Source organism: Vulpes lagopus, chromosome 6, assembly GCF_018345385.1.
Source record: "Vulpes lagopus strain Blue_001 chromosome 6, ASM1834538v1, whole genome shotgun sequence".
NCBI lineage: Eukaryota > Metazoa > Chordata > Mammalia > Carnivora > Canidae > Vulpes > Vulpes lagopus.
The window spans coordinates 132,331,213-132,352,528 of NC_054829.1; the positions used below are offsets into that span (position 1 = coordinate 132,331,213).

The 21,316-nt window shown below is 42.0% G+C and overlaps 1 protein-coding gene across 3 annotated transcripts in view; it reads right to left on the minus strand.

The window, feature by feature from the left end:
• The window catches only part of RNF150 (ring finger protein 150), a 246,949-nt gene that overhangs the window by 59,279 nt on the left and 166,354 nt on the right, over window positions 1-21,316 (minus strand). For all 3 annotated transcript variants that reach the window (XM_041758027.1, XM_041758028.1, XM_041758029.1), the window contains exon 4: window positions 20,172-20,254. In XM_041758027.1, the coding sequence (XP_041613961.1) occupies window positions 20,172-20,254 (83 nt within the window). The remainder of the gene's footprint in view (window positions 1-20,171; window positions 20,255-21,316) is intronic.

A 21,316-nucleotide genomic window follows, 5' to 3' on the forward strand; every position in this document is an offset into this window, starting at 1 on the left:
GCCAATGTGTGCGACACCATCTCCAATTAAATGGCATTATTTTTTCTCCACCTGGATGAAGAAAGGAGCTCTTCCGCCTTCCGCCTTTCCATCTCATCTGCTTTTGCAGGCTTTGTCAGACCCTGTCATCGAAATTCCATGACTTTCCTTTTAGCACCAATACAGGCTGTTTCATTCCCTTCAGTGAAATGGTTATCAAAGAACATGAGTCACTCAGGGATCCAGGCAACATTAACTATTTAAATAGGAGATATCCAGGGCTTCTGTGGGTTGTCAAGGTATTTCTCCGGAGCCTCAGAACCTTATTTGTAAAGTTGCCAATGAAGTCAGAGGTTTTGAATTAATAAACACGAATTTAATTAGTGAATATCTACTGGTTACTGAATGTCTACTATGTACCAGACAAGTTATATACCTTATTAATTCATAACAGCTCTATGAGGTAGATTATTCCCATTTTATGGAAAAGTTAGCTAAAGCTCATCAAAACAAGTAGAATTATCCAAAGAGCTAGTAAGCCGCCGAGCTAGGGCTCAAAGCCGGTCCTGAAGTCATTGGTTTTACCTAACTCTGCCCTCCCCCACTGACTGTCATGGGTAGGGGTGAGGGGTGGGGGTGGGGTTCCCGGTGATGCAGTTTTGTGGTTCAGCTTCCAGGAGGCAGGATCTTAGTTACAGGGGTTGGGGATCAGGAAAACCAGAGGGAAAAGTGATCTGCCCTAAGTGTAGTCACTTGGCTACGGAAGAGAAAAGCTGGCAGACATTGGCCTCCTCCGGACTCTACTTAGATATCAGTTTGCTTGATTTATCTGGGAAGAGGAGAACACGGGCCTCTACATGTTCGCCCTCCCCACTCTCCGCCGCCCTGCAGATCTGGTAAACGCTAGTGGGCAGCTCTACCATCTTCCCACAAGATTTTCATGTTTGTACCATTGAGTACCACAGAAAGTCATGCCGAGCCTTCTCTGAGGGCTCTTCTTGACATGCTGTGGTTCCCCTTTCTTGCTTTAGCTTTCTGGAATACAAACATGTATCTCTCCACGGACGCGAGGTGCTTCAGCGGCTCCCCCCTCCCTATGGCACCAAGTCAAATGCACGAACGCAGCGCACAGAGGGCTCACCCCAGCCGCCCTGGTCACATCCTCTGTTCTGCCTCCAGCTTGCCCCACACTTTCACCGTCCCCCTGCAATGTCCTTCTCATTTTTCTCCTCCTGGTATGTCAAACCTTCCTCGTATTTCAAGTCACAGCTCAGATATCCCTTCTCTGAACACCCCATCCCTTTTCTCGAAACTCTGCCAAGGAGAGTTTGTTTCTTTTCCTTTCTGGCCCTATTGGGCTTTCCTACATATGTTGCCGTAGCTCAGGACGCGTTCTGAATTTCAAAGTTTGACCACCACTCCCAGCTTTGTGACCTTGAGCAAGTGACGTCACTGTGGCACGGTTTTGTCTTCTGTTTTTCATACGACAATATCCTTACTTGGTGTACCAACCCTCTGAAGTGGTATTGTTTGTGATCGTCTTTCAGAGGGCGGTGATCCCAAAGGACGAAGGAGATAAAGAAGAACAAATGAAGCCCAAAGTTAGTAGACCCATGGACAAATGGATAAAGAGATTTAGTGTACACACACACACACACACACACACACACACACTCATACATAATGGAATATATTACCCTCAGCCACAAAAAGAAGGAGATCTCCCCATTTGTGACAACATGGATGAACCTGGAGGGCATGGTACGAAGTTAAATAAGTCAGAGAAAGAGAAATACCCTATGATGGCTCATATGTGTGAAATCTAAAAACAAAGATGACAACAGCCACAGCACAACAAGCTCATAGATACAGAGAACGATGGCTACGTGCCAGTGGTGAATGGGAGGAATCGGGGAGGAGGTCAAAAGCTAATAAGAAAAAAAGGAAAAAAAGATAAGCAGGTCTGGTACTGCTTAGCTAATATCATTCCAATCAACTGAAAACCACTAATTACATGTTGATCTTATATCCAGATTTCTTAAAATCGTTTTATTTGTTCTAATACATTTTCACACTGCTGATGACGGAGTATTCCTTGCTGATACTTTTGCCCAAACTGAATTTAAGACTTTAGATAATTGTCTTAAAACACTTGCAAAAGTGGGGCTCCTGGTTGGCTCAGTCGGTTATGCGTTGGACTCTTGGGTTTCTGCTCAGGTCATGGTCTCAGGGTCATGAGATCAAACCCCGTGCCAGGCTCTGCACCCCGGGCAGAGTCTGCTGGAGATTCTCTCCCTGTGCCCCTCACTCTGCCCCTTCCCCTATTCCCACTCATGTGTTCTCTCTCAAATAAGTAAATAAAATCTTAAAAAATAATTGCAAAAGTGTTTCCTAACTAAATGAGAAAATGAGAAAAATGGAAATTAAAACAGTGAGCTATTTTCTGTGGATGATTTGCATTTATTTTTAAACTTGATAATAGCTCATGCTGGCAAGGGGGTAAGCACTCTTATATGCTTTTGGTGGGAACAAAAATTGGTCTAACATTTTGTGAGGGCAATATGGGGCAGACTGCATCAATATTGAAATGCTTAACCTCTTTTATCCCACAAAAAAAGAATCTGGTTTACACTTAGGTCTTTAAACCGAGAAGAAATTTAAGTTGTAAAAGAAAAAAGGACGAAAATCATAAAATATTTAGGATACTACCTGGCACATTAGAAGCTAAAGTACTATACTATGATTTTGTTTTTGTTTTTAACAAAAGAGAGGGAGAGGGAATCTTAAGCAGGCTCCATGCCCGGCGTAGAGCCCGACGCAAGGCTTAATCTCACAACTCTGAGATCATGATCTGAGTGGAAATCAAGAGTGGGACGCTGAACTGATGGGCAACCCAGCCCTCCCCTCCTTTTTTTAATCATTTGTTTACATCTGGGTGAAACTAAAAGTATTTTAACAACTGGTACAGTCTGGGCACTGACAGATCAGAATGGATGCCAGCTCTTAAACAATGAGCATCGCCCTACAGGCCCACTCTTCACCCTGCTTTCCTGTTCTGTGTCCCAAGTGAGTCTGAGACACATTGGAGGGCAGAGTCAAAGTATTTCTATCTCTAAAACCTACTAGAGTACCTGGAACAAGATATTCAGTATCGTTTGCTGAAAAAAAAATGAATTCTGAAAGTCCATTTTCCCCAAGTCATGATTTAATTAGCGACAATTTAGTTCTCATTCCTTGCAAGTGAGCTTTCTGTTGTAGAGCTTGCTCAGGAAGAGCTTTCCTTAATTTTTATGGATTCTAAAATATAAACCAAAATCTGCCTTCTTCTGGGGGCCAGAGGCTCCTGACAAAAACATTAGGGGCGTCGATGAGTCTATGCCCTTCCTAGACTGTCTGGTAGATCTCACACGGGGCCATTCCTTCTATGCAAATCTCGTCTTGAGAACATTGATTTACCGATCTGCACACAAGCATTACTGGGTTAGAGTGACCAAAATGGTAGTGATGATGGCACTTCCAGAATGTCAGCTGAGCCCAGACGGTGTCATGGGTGTTGCATAGGAGAAATGTATTCTATTCCTCTCCAGAGGACAAAAGAAATCTAAATTGCTCTCATTGATTTTCTTAAGAGGATTCCATTTGTCTAGCTGCTCCTAAAATCAGGTGAATTCGATGAGAACTTGACCAGAATCTTGACAGTCACAGCTTTGAAAAATACATGGAAATCAGTGTTTTCTTTCGTGCATTATCTTTGGCCTTAATGTCATCCCTGAGGTGAGTAATTAGCAACCCAGGCATTCAGTGTATCACAGGATTTCTCTACATTTTCTACTGTGCAATGTAATGCAAAACGGTAGGTTTAATTTCCATCCCTGTTAGTGAAAAAAGAACTGTGTTGACACAGTAGCACTTTAGTACGGTATGGAAGGTGGATTTCTTAGTTATACAGGAGGAAATCTGGAAAGGAGTATTTCTGTATGTTGTTAAAGAGATTCCAAAGCTGATACCAGAACTCACTACTCAGAATGTTGACTTGAGAAAAAGTAGGAAAGTAACACACAATAGTGAATTAATTAGTGTATAATATAGTAGTACTTTATACAGAGCATCTATATTACTACATACAGAGCATTCACTAGTGTATAATATAGTACAAATTTATTTTATTTTATAGATTTTATTCATTTATTTATGAGGGAGAGAGAGAGAGATAGGCAGAGGGAGAAGCAGGCTTCCCACTGAGCAGGGGGCCCGATGTGGGACTTGATCCCAGGATCCCAGGATTACGACCTGAGCCAAATGCAGACGCTCAACCCCAGAGCCACCCAGGTGCCCCAATATACACTTGATCTTAGCCAAAAGGCCAAGAAGCGATGGCGCCCCAATATAGTACTACTTTATACAGAGCATTGGGGCTGCAAAGATGAGTCAGACATGCATCCTGTTGGTGAGGCGCTTTTAATAAAGAATTGATAGCCTGATAGGAAGATGCACAGTCCATACTGTGCAGAGGTTAAAAGCTCAGGCCAGGGGGTAGAGCAAGTTTCATTTCTTAATCTTGGCTGACAATCCTGTGACTGTGAGTCTTAGTTCCTTCATCGGTAAAATGAGGATAGTAGTACCTATCTGAGGCACTCGTTAATGGGATTCATCCAATATGCTACCTCTGCGTCTTTCAACCACATGGAATGATTACAGGTTCTCCTGCTGATAGCTATGGCTACGTGACTAATTCTAGCCAGTAAAAAAAAAAAAAAAAGAAAGAAAAAAAGAAATAACAGATTTCACTTCAGGCCATGGGATTTAACTACTGACCTGTCCAAATTATTAATGTTCAAGATGGTAGCAAGATGGTAGCTGCTTACCTGACATGTCACCTGACAGCCATGAGCAGACACTCTTGGTTGTTGCACAAATAAACACAGAACATAAGAAATCTTTGTTGTGTTAAGCCACTGAGTGTTGGGAGTTTTTGTTGTTGTTGCTGCAGCACAACCTAGCCCATCCTGACTAGTAAAAGACTTTTCCAGGTTGTCGTAAGGATTAAATACTTGCTTGTTAAGTGCTTGGCTAGTAAGTGTTCCGTGGACAGCGTGTCATTAGCTATTTTAAGTGATGTTGGTGCGACATATAAAATGATGGGCCATAGAGAGATCACAGAGTACAAGGAAAGGAGGAGTCACTGTGTGAGGAAATTGGGCAAGTACAGGATGGGAAGAACTTTGAAGTGTGACGACTGGAGGCAAGAGTCTAAAATGGGATTTCCGTGAGCAAAGACAGAGCTGCAGTAGCCCGATTTACAGGAGAGACTCAGTGGGGTTGAAACCTAGACCGATTAAAGAGTAAGAACAGGAAATAAAACTGGAAAGGGACAGATCCAAATCAGCATTTCGAGACAATCCAGATGGACCGAGCAGCCAAGAGATAACCGCGGTGAGGACAGCTCGCAGAGCTGAGCTAGGCCTGAGACGCCCTCCGGCCTTGAGACCATGGGCTTCTCCCCACCAAGTTACTTCCTCCCACACGGAATCAGTTTTCTGTCTCCTATACAGAAAGTCCTTGCCGTGGTGATGGTGGAGAGTTCTGGGGGACGGTGTGGATCAGGCCAGTTAAGCAGACCCCAGCCCCTCCCTGCTGTGACCCTATCCAGCTGGCCCAGTGCCTCACCGCGGGGGTGAGCCTGCGATGGGGCTTGGTCTGAAGTGTTTGGGGCAATTATGAGAAACTGCATTTTCCCGATCTCAAGTTATGCAAACACTGTTTAAAACAAAAAAAGGAGAAAGGAAAAGGAAAAAAGAACCACCACACAGAACCAGCAGTAACCATATCCTGGCTATTGTTTAAAAACATAATTACTGGGCAGCCCGGGTGGCACAGTGGTTTAGCGCCGCCGTCAGCCCAGGGCCTGATCCTGGAGACGCGGGATCGAGTCCCGCGTCGGGCTCCCTGCATGGAGCCTGCTTCTCCCTCTGCCTGTGTCTCTGCCCCGCGCCCCCCCACATGTTTCATGAATAAGTAAATAAAATCTTTAAAAAAAACAAAAACAAAACAAACCATAATTACTTCGTCTTGGCAAGCTACTCTGCTCTGCTAGAAGTTTTACCTGAAGGAGGGGAGGGAAGAGGATGCAGGGAAGTGAAGTACTGCTCACCTCCCCAGCGCCAGCGTGGCCTTCCCGTGCAGGGGGCCGGCCTGTTTTCGGGGCCACAGGACCAGGCTTGGGATCAGTGTGGAGAAAGTAAGGCCCTTAAAGGCAGCCTACGTTCGATTCGTCTCCCTTGGGGTGCTCAGCCATTCGGCCTGGGGGGGACGGGGGCTTCCGAGCCAACCTAGTCAAAGCCACATCACCCCCAGGCCGAGCGCTGGGCAGAGCAGCCTTGTGCAGCGGGGTGAGGGCGGCTGACGGTGTCACATCTGCTGCCAGCTTCACAGTGGGAAGGACACTGGCTCAGAAGTCAGAGATCCTGGCTTCGCTGTGGGCCCTGTGACCAGCCTCTCGGAGTCCAGGGTTTCTTGTAGCAAAATAAAAGGAGCCTTCATGGCACCTGCAGGCTGCTGTGACACACAAATCAGACACTGTCTGTAAAAGAGCTTTGTAGGGAAGCAGCAGAGAGCTTTTCAACACGGAAGTATGGTGATAAACAGCCACTTCATTTCACCCAGTTGTCCACTGGATTAAAGAGCATTAAAGAAAACCCAACAGAACTTTAAATACTAAGAAATTGTATCAGATCCTCCGGCTACTAAACTCAATGTCTCTTTTAGCTACAAGGGAGGAAACTGGTCGTGCGGGAATGCAGGTTACAAAGGAATTGCAGAAACTCTCGTTTTATAGGTGTCTCACTCCTCTGGGTTCTGGTCGAGGGAGGCTCTGAGCTGAAAACTTGACCCTGGTCTAATTATATCGTTTGGCTGGGGCAGCAAAGCTGGTTGGCATTTGTCCCGTGTGTCTAGTTGATTAATATAACTGGGGATCAGGACATTTGAAGTCAGAATGCCATATTTAACAAGGTTATTACAGTTCAAGACTTCTTTCCTAAGGCAGCATTTGCTCTGTTGAAAATACAACAGAAAATAACTCATCAGACATGATTTATCAGCATTGCCATTTGCTTTCATGTTTCCTTCCTTTAATCCCTTAGATTAAGTGATAATGAATTTTTGGTAGCGTTGTACACATAAACCCAAAGGAATCAAAGGAAAAATTACTAGAAAACACCATCAACAGACTTTGACTTTGAATTTTATGTAATTTTGACTAAGGTACAAAGTGAGCTGCTTATTTATTTATTTCTTTATTGATTGATTTATTTTTGAGCTGCTTTTTAAAAAAGTCCACAACATAGCTTCTTTGGTGCTTAAAACGTTTTTTGCCATTATTTGAAATGAAGGTATATACAGGATATTGCACAGGTCTTAAGAAAGCTTGATGGTTTACTGAGCATGTATATATTTATGTACAAATATCTGGCTAAGGATATACTCTGTTTCCATCAACCCAGACACTTCTCTCTTCCCCTTGCCAGCCAGTGGCCACTCCTTGCTGTGAATCCACCATTATGACAGGCTAGCTTTGCCTGTGATTGAATTTTGCATAAATGGAATCATAAAGGCATGTATTTGGTTTTGCCTGGCTTCTTTTGCTCAACATGATGTTTTCAGATTTGTATGATTTGATGGACATCAATAGCTTGTTTCTTTTTATTGCTCATAATCCATCGTATGTATATACCAAATTGATCTATAGATTTTCCTGTGGTTAGACATTTGGGTTGTTCTCATTTTTTTGCCCATAATGAAAAAGCGTGCTATGACAATTCTTGTACAAGTGTTTCTGTGAACGTATGCATTCATTTTCTTGGAGACAGATCCAAGAGTGGAATTGCTAGGTTAGAGGATAGTATGTGTTTAGCTTTAGTAGATATTGTCCAACAGATTTCCAAAGCAACTGTGCCATTTTAAACTCCCCTCACACTGTATAACTTTGAATTAGGCAGAGTATGTAAAATTATGTTCCTGAAAAATGAGTTTTTAATTTAAAAAATCTATTGTTTATTATTTTATTTAATTTTAAAAATATTTTATTTATTTGAGAGAGAGAGAGAGAGAGAGAGCGAGAGAGAGAGCATGAGCAGAGGGTAAACAGGGCAGAGGGAGAAGCAGGCTCCCCGCTGTGCCAGGGGCCTGACATGGGGCTCGATCTCAGGACTCTGGGATCATGACCTGAGCCAAAAGTAGATGCTTAACCAACTGAGCCACCCAGACACCCTGAGTTTTTTAAATAATAGTTTTCATACACGGTGCTAGTGAGATGCTCTATACCAGCATAAATTTCAGATAAATTTGAAAAATACAGTTAATTGATCAGCTATCTTATTTCCTATAGGGGAGCATTATAGAGATAAAGGATAAAAATTCATAAATTCTATAATGTACTTTTTTCCCCTGCTAATCAGAAAGCTTTATAAAAACAAAATAAAAATACTTAAATGAGAAAAAGCACTATTTACTAAAAATATGACCAATATTAAAAATAGTTAATATCACATTTTACAAATTCTAGGCCATACCCTTCCCTCCCCCTCTCCACCGTTTTAACAACTCTGAAATTAGGAAGCATCTTACAGCTACTGACAATTCACATTAGACATGATTTATGAGTTAGTCAACGGTAGCGGACTAAGTACAATACTGTGGTAGTTAATAGAAACATCTCAGAGAAATCAAAGACATGGGAACCAAAACTAAGCACTCTTTTTATATTTGGTTATTCAGATAAGAACGATGCTTAGACCATGCGAGTTCATGGTCCTGAAGGCACACTAAACATAAGCACGCTCTCATCCCGTTAGTGAGGAGGGAATCACTGCCACTTTTTAGGAAAGCAGTTGGGATGAACTTATCAAGATTCTTAAAATCACTTTTGATCCAGTAAAGTCACTTTTTGGAATGTATCTTAAGGGATAAATGCAGAAAAAAAAATGTAAACAATTAACGTCATGATTTTATGATGAAAACTAGAAGCAATTTATTTGCCAAACAGTAGGGGATAGTTAAATAAACTCCAATAATGGACTTGATTATGCAGCCACTAAAAGTATCTTCATTTCTTTTTTATTTTAAAGATTAATCTATGTAAGAGAGAGCGAGAGAGAGCATGAGTGGGAAGGAGAGGGAGAGAGAATCCCAAGCAGACTGTGCCCTGAGCATGGAGCCCCACACGGAAAACCAAGAGTCAGATGCTTAACCATCCACACCACCCAGGTGCCCCTTAAAATAATTTTTAAAGTTACAGGAAAATGTTTACTTTTTAATATCAAACAAGAAAGCAGAATACAAACTGTATTAATTGCCTGACTCCACAATGTTGAGCAATATACAAGTGAAGCTTACATTTGTGCAGTAGAAAAATTAATATACCAATATTAATGATGATTATTTTCTAGTGAGGTTAGATTTGTTTACTTTTTTTTACACTTTTCTCTATAGTTTCAAAATTTCCCACAATTAGCGATAAAACCCTGAAGTTATTTTTACAAGCACATCTATGAAGAAACAGCTGTTAAAATGATGACCAATAATCTAATTTGCATAACATGGGCATGAAAGGTGCCTCATGAAAATCATGCAACATTTATCACTCTTTTAAAAAATAAGGAACTTGGAAAAACAATCTGCTCTTAATCAAGCATATATAAGAGGCACGGTAGGGTAAAGCCAGGATAGACCATTTCTGCCTAGCTAGGAGGCACCACTTTGTTTTCCCCCTCACGCGTTCTAGGACTCATGCTCAGAATCCTGATCACATTACAGAGCTTTATCATTTTTTTTTTTTTTTTTTTTTTTTTTTTACTCATAAACAGTTTGGAATTTTCTATCCACAGAGACATTCAGTTCATTTGACTCATCTTAAAATCAGATTGGTCCCTGAGGTTAAAAATCTTAAGGGGTGAGTCTCTATTTTTAGTGCTTTCAAATATTAAAATGATGTTCCTTCTTATATGAGATTATAACTCTTTTTTATGTTATGTGGTTTATCATGTTCCTGTAGTGCCTGGCAGGGAGAGTGAATGAGAGACCCTTTGCCCCCTAAAAAAATGGAAGTTCACAGATGAATATCAGGGTGGAACTGGGATATTGTCTTGGGTTGTCATTAAAGGATCCGAGGCGTGGTTCTCATATCAGAGTTTCAGGAGAAGCAGGGGAGGCTATGAATTGCCCAAATGGGTTTGGTTGGAGGCATCCAATAAAAACAAGGAAATTCTCTGAGACATAATGAAGTTTTCCAAGGAGGCCCATCGGAGGCAAGCCACTAACAGTGGTCGTCCATTAGCTCAGTACATTGTGTTGATTTGATTTACGGAGGCTGGGCCTTGCCAGACAAGTCACTCTGGAAGTCATAGGATACATGTTTGTTCAGAAAGCTTCACGAATGGTTCCCTCTATGGTTTGCCATGTACTCTATACTAGATGTCTCCCAGAGCTGCTTCTCTGGTAGATGAAAATGTCACCTGGCCTAGAGCACAGGAGTTAATGGATTATAGTACCCGAGGAGTCAGTAATTAGGTCAATGTTAAAAATATCTATCAATTACGTCAACTGCAAAAGGAAAGCAGTCGGCTGTCTGATTGGTTAGATGGACAGGGATGACGTATGAGCATCTTATGATGAGACATATGTAACAGGCCTTTCAAAGAATTCATCAAAACTAGCTTTAGCTTTGACTTTTCAACAGCCCTCAAAAACACTCAACAGTGTGGTTGAGTGTCTGCCTTCGGCTCAGGGTGTGATCCTGGGGTCCTGGAATCGAGTCCTGCATCGGGGTCCTCGCGGGGAGCCTGCTTCTCCCTCTGCCTGTGTCTCTGCCTCTCTCCCTCTGTGTCTCTCATGAATAAATAAAATCTTTAAAACACAGACAAAAAACAAACAAAAAAACCAAATGCTATTATTTGTGCTCTGATCTTTGTAAAAATTTAGAGTTAAGTTTCAAAAAAACGAAAAAAGAAAGGACAGTATGATATATTCTACGTCTCCAACTACTAAAGAGAGCTCTCAGACTGATACAATTGAAATTAAGCCTTGTTCCTAAAATGGAGAGAAGAGAAAGAGGAAGAATAGCATAGCCTTTACCAACAATTATCTAACCAAAATAGAACTTTGACTAAATGACTAAGTTCTGGGCATGTTCTAGGGCCAGTAACTCAGAAGAAAGTCTCAAGAGGATAAGCCAGGGATCCCTGGGTGGCACAGCGGTTTGGCGCCTGCCTTTGGCCCAGGGCGCGATCCTGGAGACCCGGGATAGAATCCCACGTCAGGCTCCCGGTGCATGGATCCTGCTTCTCCCTCTGCCTGTGTCTCTGCCTCTCTCTCTCTCTCTCTCTCTGTGACTATCATGAATAAATAATAAAAAAAAAAAAAAAAAAGAGGATAAGCCAAAGCTGGTCCTCAAGACATTTGGTGATTTTTTTTTTCTGTGATAAAATCTGTTTCTTCCATTACAGTTTTTGAGCAACAGTGTGCTACCTGTTGGATTTTTTTTCTATTATTTAGAATCAGAATGAAAGATATGAGCATGTTTTAAATATAAACAAACACAGATGCATCTAGCAGTCACCAGATGATATGGGCAGCCATTTTCAACCACTCCAAATGCTGTGTCATGCTGGGTTCACTTCCCAAATCTCTCCTGGCTAGATCCACCTCTCTACATTCCCAGTGACAATATTCCAGTTCAGGCTGCCAGCATGTCTTACCCTGACTTTGCAATAGTCTCCTAACTGGTCCCCAGACTCCTGTCAGACCCCTCTGAGCTCTATTCCACACGGTGCTAGCACGCTATGTATACGGCAAACACTGAACCCCTCAGCAGACCCCCCAGCCCTGGGCCATAATCTAGGTGGGCATTCAGGGCCTATAGGATCTGGGCCTGCCCACCTCTATATATTATCCCTTGCGTGTGCACTCTATCAATTCCAGGGTCCTGCCAGTTATTTTCAGTTGAGATATTCTTACCTTTGACTGACTGGAACACTCCTTCAGCGCAGCTTTATGGAAAACATTTAGGCAATTTGAATTCACAACCTCAGAAGCGAGGAAATAATCTGAAATGTGACCTAAGGTCTACATGCATAGCTATTTATCACACCATTATTCATAATAGCAAAAAAAATGTATATGTGTGGGGAACAGCTTAAATGCCCAAAAATAGTCGAATGAAGTATGGCAGATGAGATCTGTTAGTTGAAAAAGATGATGACAAGGTTTTAAAAACATGGCAAATGTTTATCCTAGAAACCCCCTAAGGTGACTTGGGGGATGCAGAAATCCATAAAGGTGCCATAAACAGGTCTGAGAGGAGAATGCCCTCCATACCGCCTTCCTTGGTGTTCGCCTCTTCTCTGGCAACCCCAGCGTGTTAGCTAGACCTGGCTTTGCTATGGTCACAAATTGAACCCCAGATCGCTGAGACGTGCCCAATAATGCATTATTTCTTACACAAATTTTGATGCAGTCTCGTGGGCCGCAGAGCAGCTGCCTTCCATGTGGTGACTCGGGGATCCAGGCGCTTCCTGCCCAGGTTCCATCCCCTCGGCCTGGTTCTCCGGCCGCTGCGGCAGAGGCAGAGTGAGCCGGAGGGCTGTCCTGTGCCCTGGTGGGTTGTCTGGGGGCTGACCCCAGTGATAGGCCCCTCCTGTGGGCAAGGGGCCGTGCAACAGGGGGGCACACGTGGATATTTGGGGTGCAGCTGTTGTTCCTGCCACAGGAAAGATAAAAATGCCCAGCACCTAAAAATGCCAAATCCTCTAAAATGGGACTGGCCTTTTCCACAGTTACGGCACCTCTTAGGATGCTTGGATTATTTGTTTTAAATAAAGGGACAAGCATTATTATTTTTTTTTAAAAAAAGGGTGCCATAAAAGCAAAACAAGAAATTAAAACAAGAACGGAGACATAAAACAGTCAGGGTTGAAGCTAAATATATCTCTTTTGGCTTGGGGTGGGCGACAGACTTGGCTCTGAACTTTCCATCAACAAACATAGAAAAAAATCTGGACGGTCTCATAATTCAGGACTCACAGTGTAAAAACATTCCCTTGCTTGGAAGAAATGCCGTTACTACGAACGAGAACTGCTCTGGCAAGCCCCCATGAAGAAGTCACGGAATAAAATCCTAATAAGAGGCCCAAGGGCAAGTTTCTGAAGATTCCCTTACAGCAATTCCTGATAAAGTGACGGCGATGGCCAACTCTCCGTTCTCCCCGAGGGAGCTGATCTGCACTAGGGCATGATTTCCAGGGTTCTGTGAACCTGCTGTGTTGCAGAAGCCCACTTTAGAGAAGCTATTTCAAATTCATCTTCCCAAGGAATATCTTTTTTTAAAGTCACACTTTTGATAGACTTAATGAGTGTAAAGTTGTCCTTGCTGAAAAAGTACCTGGAGTCCAGCTCATCTAGCTGGATAATTAAAAATAGGCTTATCAGAATGAATAATTAAGGGGGCAGGAGTGGAAGCGAGAAGATTAGTGAGAAAGCTGCTGCAGAAAGCTGGGGAAGGGCTGATGGTGGTCATGTTGCTAGCGATGGTGACAGGAGCAGTGAGACCTCTTCTAATCACCATAAGGGTAACATCATATTAGTATTGTGGTAATTGCAATACCTGAAATATGTAGACTTATCATTCCGTTAGGTTTTGAGTTGAGTATATAAAAACCAATTTTTAGTTAGCCAGCTCAAATTAGATGCTGAAATCAAAAGCTAAGTCTCTTTGTTGACATTTTCTTTTTAATAAAAGTCAAGGCTTAATTAAAAACACAACACACCGCTAAGGAGGGCACTTGATGGGATGAGCACTGGGTGGTATACTACATGTTGGCGAATTGAATTGAATTTTAATTGTTTTTAAAGATTATTTATTTATTTACTTACGTATTTATTTATGATACAGAGAGAGAGAGAGAGAGAGAGAGGCAGAGACACAGGCAGAGGGAGAAGCAGGCTCCATGCAGGGAGCCTGACGCGGGACTCAATCCCGGGACTCCAGGATCACGCCCTGGGCCAAAGGCAGGCGCTAAACCGCTGAGCCCCCAGGGGTCCCCCGCGAATTGAATTTAAATAAGAAATTTAAAACATACATAAAAAATAATGAATAAATAAATACACAACACATACACACACACACACACACACACACACACACACACACACACATACCCTGCAGACTTAGAGGAATGGGAGGTTACTGTTTAATGCCTACAGAGTTTTACTTAGAAAAAATGAGGTTCTGGAGAAGGAGAGTGGTGGTGGTTGTGCAACAATGTGAATGTACTGAATGCCACTGAATTGTAAACTTGAAAATGGTTAAAAAGGTTGATTTTATATTATGTATATTTTGCCCCTCCCCTACCCCCTCCAGAATTACCTAAGCTGACACATAACCTTGCTCAGGACAAGACTGACGTCCTGCTGTGAAGAACGAGGGGCCTGACAAGCGCTGGACCCACAGACCAGTCACTGACCTTGACGCGGGGGCTGCTCCCTGGAACCCTGGAAGCTGGCCTGAACCTCCCATGCCGACCACAACTGGTGCGACGCTTCCTAACCAGAACTAGTTCAGAATAGGTGTTACTAGTTGCTTCTTTACCCAACCACAACCCGCTGCCCTAAAACATGAAATCCAAAGACCCCAGTAAAAGTACGGGCAGTAGTGACACGGCCACAGGAAACTCTGTTCACAGAATGTAATGACGTGAAGGAATGTGTCGCACGGGAGCTGTGCTTATGAGCAAGACAGAAGAGGGGCACATCTACTGAGGAGAGTAACTTGAGTTTAAGAGCATTTTCTTCGTAGTGCAATGGCCACAGGAGGAAGCCAGCAGGGCGCCCTCCTCCAAGGGCCACTTCTACCCAACCAAGGCTCTTGACATCATCTGCATGTGAGAAACTGCCTTTGTCTGTCTTCTCTCGTGGGTGTGGGTGGGGTGCTGAACCGTGAGCAGCGCTTCCATGGGTTTTAAGAAATAAGCTAAAGGGAGCCAGGACACATTCCCGTTTAACCTCGTAGAAAATTCTGACTCTGAAAACATCCTGACTCCTGAGGAGCCGGTTCTACATAAGCACCGACATCCCGGGGGCTTTGGTTGGTTTAGACCTTCCCCAGCCTCTGCCTATGGAGTCAGAGGCCAAAGGAAGGTCAAGATGAGCTACTAATAATCTAACATATTCCTAGAATATGAAGTGAAAAGAGTAGGATAATAAGTGATGTTGACAGCAGTATCTCATACTTGAAAAAATAAGCATAGTAAATAAAATCAAAGAAATATATAAAAATATGAGTAGTAGTTACCCGCATGGGGCAGTTAGGTAGATAATTAAATATTTATCCATTATACAAACTTTATATAATGAGGATGCAATTGGCAAAGCAAACCAGTGCTAGAAAGTATGAAGAGTATTTTTTTAAAAAAGATTTTAATTTATTTGTCCATGAGAGACACACAGAGAGATGCAGAGACACAGGCAGAGGGAGAAGGGAAGCCCGATGCGGGATTCGATTCCGGATCCCGGGCTCACGCCCTGAGCCAAAGGCAGACACTCAACTACTGATCCACCCAGGGGCCCCGAAAATGTACTTTTTTTTTCCTGTGGAGTCTTTCTTGGGCCTGGTATTGGTTCCTCCAATTTTAAAAAATCCACTTTGCTATTGTTGTCGTACATATCACTCTGTATTGCGATTACTGATTTAAATCCCTATCTCTCCCCCACACTAGACTGACTTCCTTTAGAGCAGGGATCAGGCCACTGATCTTTCCAACTCTGCTATTTCTTACTATTCCTGGCACACAGTTGCTACAAAATAAATGTTTGTTGTTGCAAATGAAGCATGTCGTTACTAAAAACTTTATGACAAGGGTTTTCTTGTTACCAAGGAGTTTTGAAATTCTTCCTAGTCACAGAAGAGTTCCTGAAATCAAAGGAAAAGACAGTAGCAGAAACTAATATCCTCTGACATTAGTGATAATGCTGTAGGGATAAATCAGAGAAAGGAAATAATTTTATAAGCACCCAGGGTATGAGTGCGTATGTTGCTTTTTAAAAAAAAAAATTTATTTATTCATGGGAGACACAGAGAGGGAGGAAGAGACACAGGCAGAGGGAGAAGCAGGCTCCCTGCAGGGAGCCCAACATTGGACTCGATCCCAGGACCCCGGGGTCACGTCCTGAGCCGGAGGCAGATGCTGAACCACCGAGCCACCCAGGTGCCCTCTCCACTGCTTTTTTGATGTCAAACAAAGACTTTTGCCTTGCCCAAGGAGGTCATGTTCTTTCTGAGCAGGAGTGTTTGAAGCTGGGTAGGTAAAGAGACTGCAATGAATAACCACTGAAGAACAGCAGGAACACAGTAGGATAAAAGCCCTGGAAGACGCTGAGAGCCCAGCTCATTCTCTGGACAGGGAAGATGATAAAATTTCAATTATATGCTTCATAAAATATCTTCTGGAGCTAAAAATCATAATCACAAGTGCAAACCCGACTCATAAAACCCAGCCCTAAAATACACTATAATGTAGATTTCCACATATGAAGGTTCTTAAGCGAAAACCAAAGTTCTCTGGAAAATAACCCCAGTGGTGTATTATGATCAAACCCAACCCACAAAAGTTAGAGGCATCTGACCCTGAGGTGCTTTGTGTGCTGCTGTGGACGCCCCACGAGTGGGGAGCCTTGCCTGCATGTGCTGGAGAAGGCCCCTAGGGAAGACCCAGCAACCGGGAACTGGTAATTGTGTGTGCCCGGGACTTAACTCCAGTAATCACCATGACTACAAATGAAGAGGGGAAATCATCCAGCAATTCATCCTAATTTGTGCAATGGTCTCTAAAAGAGGCAAACAAGAAGACGATTCTGAAAAAAATCACGGTACAAGAATATCCCGGAGTGATTTGGAAGGGCACCCGAAGTGCCCACAACAGAGAAGCGATAGACCCAGCGGGTACGGAGTTAGGGGGCCGCAGAAAAGATGCTACAAGAAGGAAGACAAAAACTGGATCATTTTTTTGGAAACTGTTCAACTCCAAGGAGATGCAAAAAATTCTGTGGGTGAGTCAGCCTGGAAATAATGAGAAAGAGAGTCTATAAAGTTCATCGAAGCTAGGGCTTAATAATACCCCAGAGGAAATTATGTAGCAAAAAGCAAATGCCAGTGCATTTGTTTGATAACATCCATTAGTGCAAACTGTCTGGCAGAAACAAGCAACAGGCATCAAAATATCTTGATTTGAAAGTCAGCATGGAAAACATGGATGAGCTCTTCAAAGAGCAAATATATATGGCTCATCTAAGATCAAACAATAAATGACTCTAATCCATGCTTGGTAATTCTCAATGTAGTTTGTTATTCAAAGCCGGGCCTACAATAAAAGCAGATGGACATTAAGGAGTTCGAAGCAAAAACAGTCAAGAAATGAGCTGAGAACCAAATAATAATGCAAAAAGGAAGAGTTTTAGGGCAAACTGGCCTAGGGCAAGGGCCAGGATAAATGAAATTAAAGTTCTGAAAAAAAATGTTTTAATATTAAAAAGCTATTTCTTTGGTTAATATGTCCAAAAAGTATACTGTAAGAGGTCTCGAATAATGCATCACGACAATCTAAACACTGCTAAAGCCATGTCATTTGTCATAATTAAGAACTGAAATCAGCCAAACGTTCCACAACAGGGGCATGGGAAGTCCAACTGTGACACATCTATGGCTTGGATATTACGCAGCTTCTAGTAATTCTATGCAGTAACGTGGAATAGACTCATGACAAGGCTCAACATGAATGTTAGTTTTTACGGAATGGGTTATGGAGCGAAAGTAATAATATATAGAGTTGTAAAAACAGATTTTTCTTAATTACATTTAGATTCTCAGGAAAAAGGTTGCAATTAAACTTAAGTTTGCTTTGGAAATATATATATTTAATATATATTTATATTAAATATTAAACATATTTATTTATTATTTATTTATATTAATATATTAAATATATATTTATATTATATATATTAAATATATATAAATATTTTATTAGTAGCACCCTCACAGGGCTCTAAACACTCTCTAAGCAGAAAAGTAAAGCAAAGCAAGTTCCTGGCTTATAACTCTAAGGCTTAATAACAGCCTTAGTGAAATATTGCAGAGATAAGAGACGCCCCCCCCACCCCGAGAGGCTCTCTGCAGCTCACACGATGCCTGCCGTTCTCTGCCAGTGTTTCTAGAAGTCACCAAGTATATGCCACGTGTAATGCCTCAAGAAAGAATATATATATTCCCTTATAGGAAGAAAACCACCAAGTCTTGATGTATCCCAATTTATGACTTTGTCTTAGAGCTAGCCAAGGGAATCTAAAAACTACAGAAAGTGAATCCCAACTGAAGGCTTGGGCTGGGGCCAGCACAGTGCACTTTCCTGATGATCAATTTGCCTAAAAGCATTTCAAGAAAGATCCATTCCCCTTGGGAGTTTCTGTATCTATTTGCATACCTTGTCCTTTTTTGATGCTTCTTTGTCATTTTGGGATTATTAAACGAATTCCTCTACAGGCGTATTTTATTTCTTTCGTATTTTTAAATAAATAGCTCTTAAAGGAGCATTGATTTATATCTGTATATTCTTATCTACTTTATTAAGTACTCTTAATTTTTTTTTTAAAGATTCCATTTATTTATTTCAGGAGGGAAGAGGCAGAGGGAGAGGGAGAGAGAAACCCAAGCAGCCTCTGTGCTGAGCACCGGACGGACTGAGAACTCCATCCAACAACCCTTTAGACCAGACTCAAGCTGAAACTGAGAGTTGAACGCTGAACTGACTGAGCCTCCCAGGTGCTGCTGAAGAATTTTTAAAGCTCATTTAAGTGAAGAACCTTTCTTCAAGGGATAATTTTTTATTTTTAGGATACCTCACAGATGCGACAACACTAAAAAAAGGTTTTTAATTATAGGGAGACAGCTTTTATGCAACTTTAATATATTTGGTTTTGTTGAAGTATTTAAATTTATTTAATTTTAACTACATAAAAAATTCAAAGACCCTAACAGTAAATTTCAATTATGGAGAAGGATTAGGGTTATATGAAAATCACTTGGGGAGTGAGTCCAAGTATACATGTTGGCATCCTCCCCTAGATTCTAGAGGTCTTGGGATGACTGTCATATTTCCTTGCCGCTGATAAAAAAACAAACAAAACTTCCAAAAGAAATGAAATCGGCCTTTGGCTTCCCATTCACTCCTGACCATATTATGGCTGTTGATCCCTTCACAATTATATATATATAATCTGTATATTTATATATATACATATATATTTATAAATTTATCATATATATTTTTATCATATATATCTGTATATTTATATATATATATTTATTTTATTCATTTATTTTAGCGAGAGGGGCATGGCAGGAGGGAGAGAGAGAATCTTAAGCAAACTCCACACCCCAAGCCTGGAGCCTAGAGCTTGACATGGGGCTTGATCTCACAACCCTGGGATTGTGACATGAGCTGAAATCAAGAGATGCTTAACTGACAAAGCCACCCAGGTGCCCCAATTCACAACACATATTTTTTAAAGATTTATTTACTTATTTATTTGAGAGAGCAGAGAGAGAGAGAGAGCACAAGCTGGGGCGGGGGCAGACGGGAGGGGCAAAGGCCGGGGGAGAAGCAGGCTCCCCACTGACCAGGTGGCCTGAGGTGCGGCTCTATCCCAGGCCCCTTAAATCACAACCTGAGTGGAAGGCAGACACTTAACTGACTGAGTCACCCAGGTGTCCCCCAGTTCACAACGTATTTTCAAGAGTTCATTAATCAAATGAAAACAGTGCTCGTGAAAGTTAAGAACTGATTCTGAACATCATAATTTTGTCGTTAAAAGAAAACTCCTACTTGGAGTCACATCATCAAATTCTGTATCGTGAGGTTCTAATTCACAGCAGTACACCTCCTTCGGTGCAAAGAAGACCAGAAAAATATTTCACAAGAGAAAGTGTTTTCGAGAGGAAAGGCCACATGCAACAAATAAGCTTTTTGATTGTTTGATATTTAAACCTGGAAACGTTTGGGCCGACCGACCCCGCAGGCCTGAGCCAGGAGGCCAGCAGGCACCCTCCACGCACACCCCGTTCTTAAGCAGGCGCCCTAGTGACTCACCGGCAGGGCAAAATCCGGACGACGTCATTGGGCTTGTACCCTTCAATGCAAACTGCACAGTTATCAAAATCGGGCTCTGTTTCCTGCAACGGAGAAAGCACACAGGAGCTCACTTGTGTTGCCTTAATTCTTGTGTAAATACGCAAACGAGCAAGGAGAGCTTGCTTGGAGCAAGGCTTTCAATTGTCTACGTGCCATTTTTCTTAATCGATATTGAGTGTATATTGGCTCAGGTTCCATTCCTTCCAACCTCTACTTTTTGTTTCTGGGTTCCGTTGCAAGTGCTTTTGTGAGGGAACAATTTTTTAAATGTATCGTCACTAATAATGCTATTTAGGATGATCGCGAGAAAGCAATTTTTACACGTATCATGACTGGGAATGCTATTTATTCTAATTAGAGGTGACATCAGAATCTCAAGGATGAGAAATACTGTTTATGGAGACCTGTCTGGATGATACTTAGTCTATCAGTTCCTTGGGAATCTTATCTATACAGCCCTAGACCATGGCTTTAAACTTTTTATGCAAAACAAAAAGCAAAAAACAAAAAACAACAACTTTTTACGCAAGTATATAAATCTCTTTCAAATAGCCCATCATATGTTTCTTACGTGGTAGTCCCTGTTCTTTTATATTCTTTCGAGGGGAAAAAAAGTAATGAAAAATATTCTTTAAATTTAGTAATGCTTCTAAATGAATGTCATCTTATGAAGCTCAATGGTATTTTTATCTAGTTGAAAAACAGCAGCACACAGTGAGACAAATCAAGGATTCAGACTAAAGACAACACCTGGTAGAGATGTAGGTGTGAATCCCTTACAATGCCCCAAGGAACAGCAGATACGTGTTACTGTAATCCGCTGCTCTAAAATCTCTTCTGGGGAGAAGAAAGACCTTTAGAGGTCTCTAGGCCTTGGGCTGCGCTGCTTTGTCGCTCCTTCTCAAGACAGGCTTCTGCTTCTGCTGCGGTTGTAGCAGCATTCTTTACAGTCGCCAAGATATGGAAGCAGCCCAAATGTCCACTGATAGATGAATGGATAACGAAGATGTGGTGCATATACGGATAATGGGGTTTTCTATAAAGTGGAACCTATATATCATTCATATAATGGAATATTACTCAGCCACAAAAAGGAATGACAC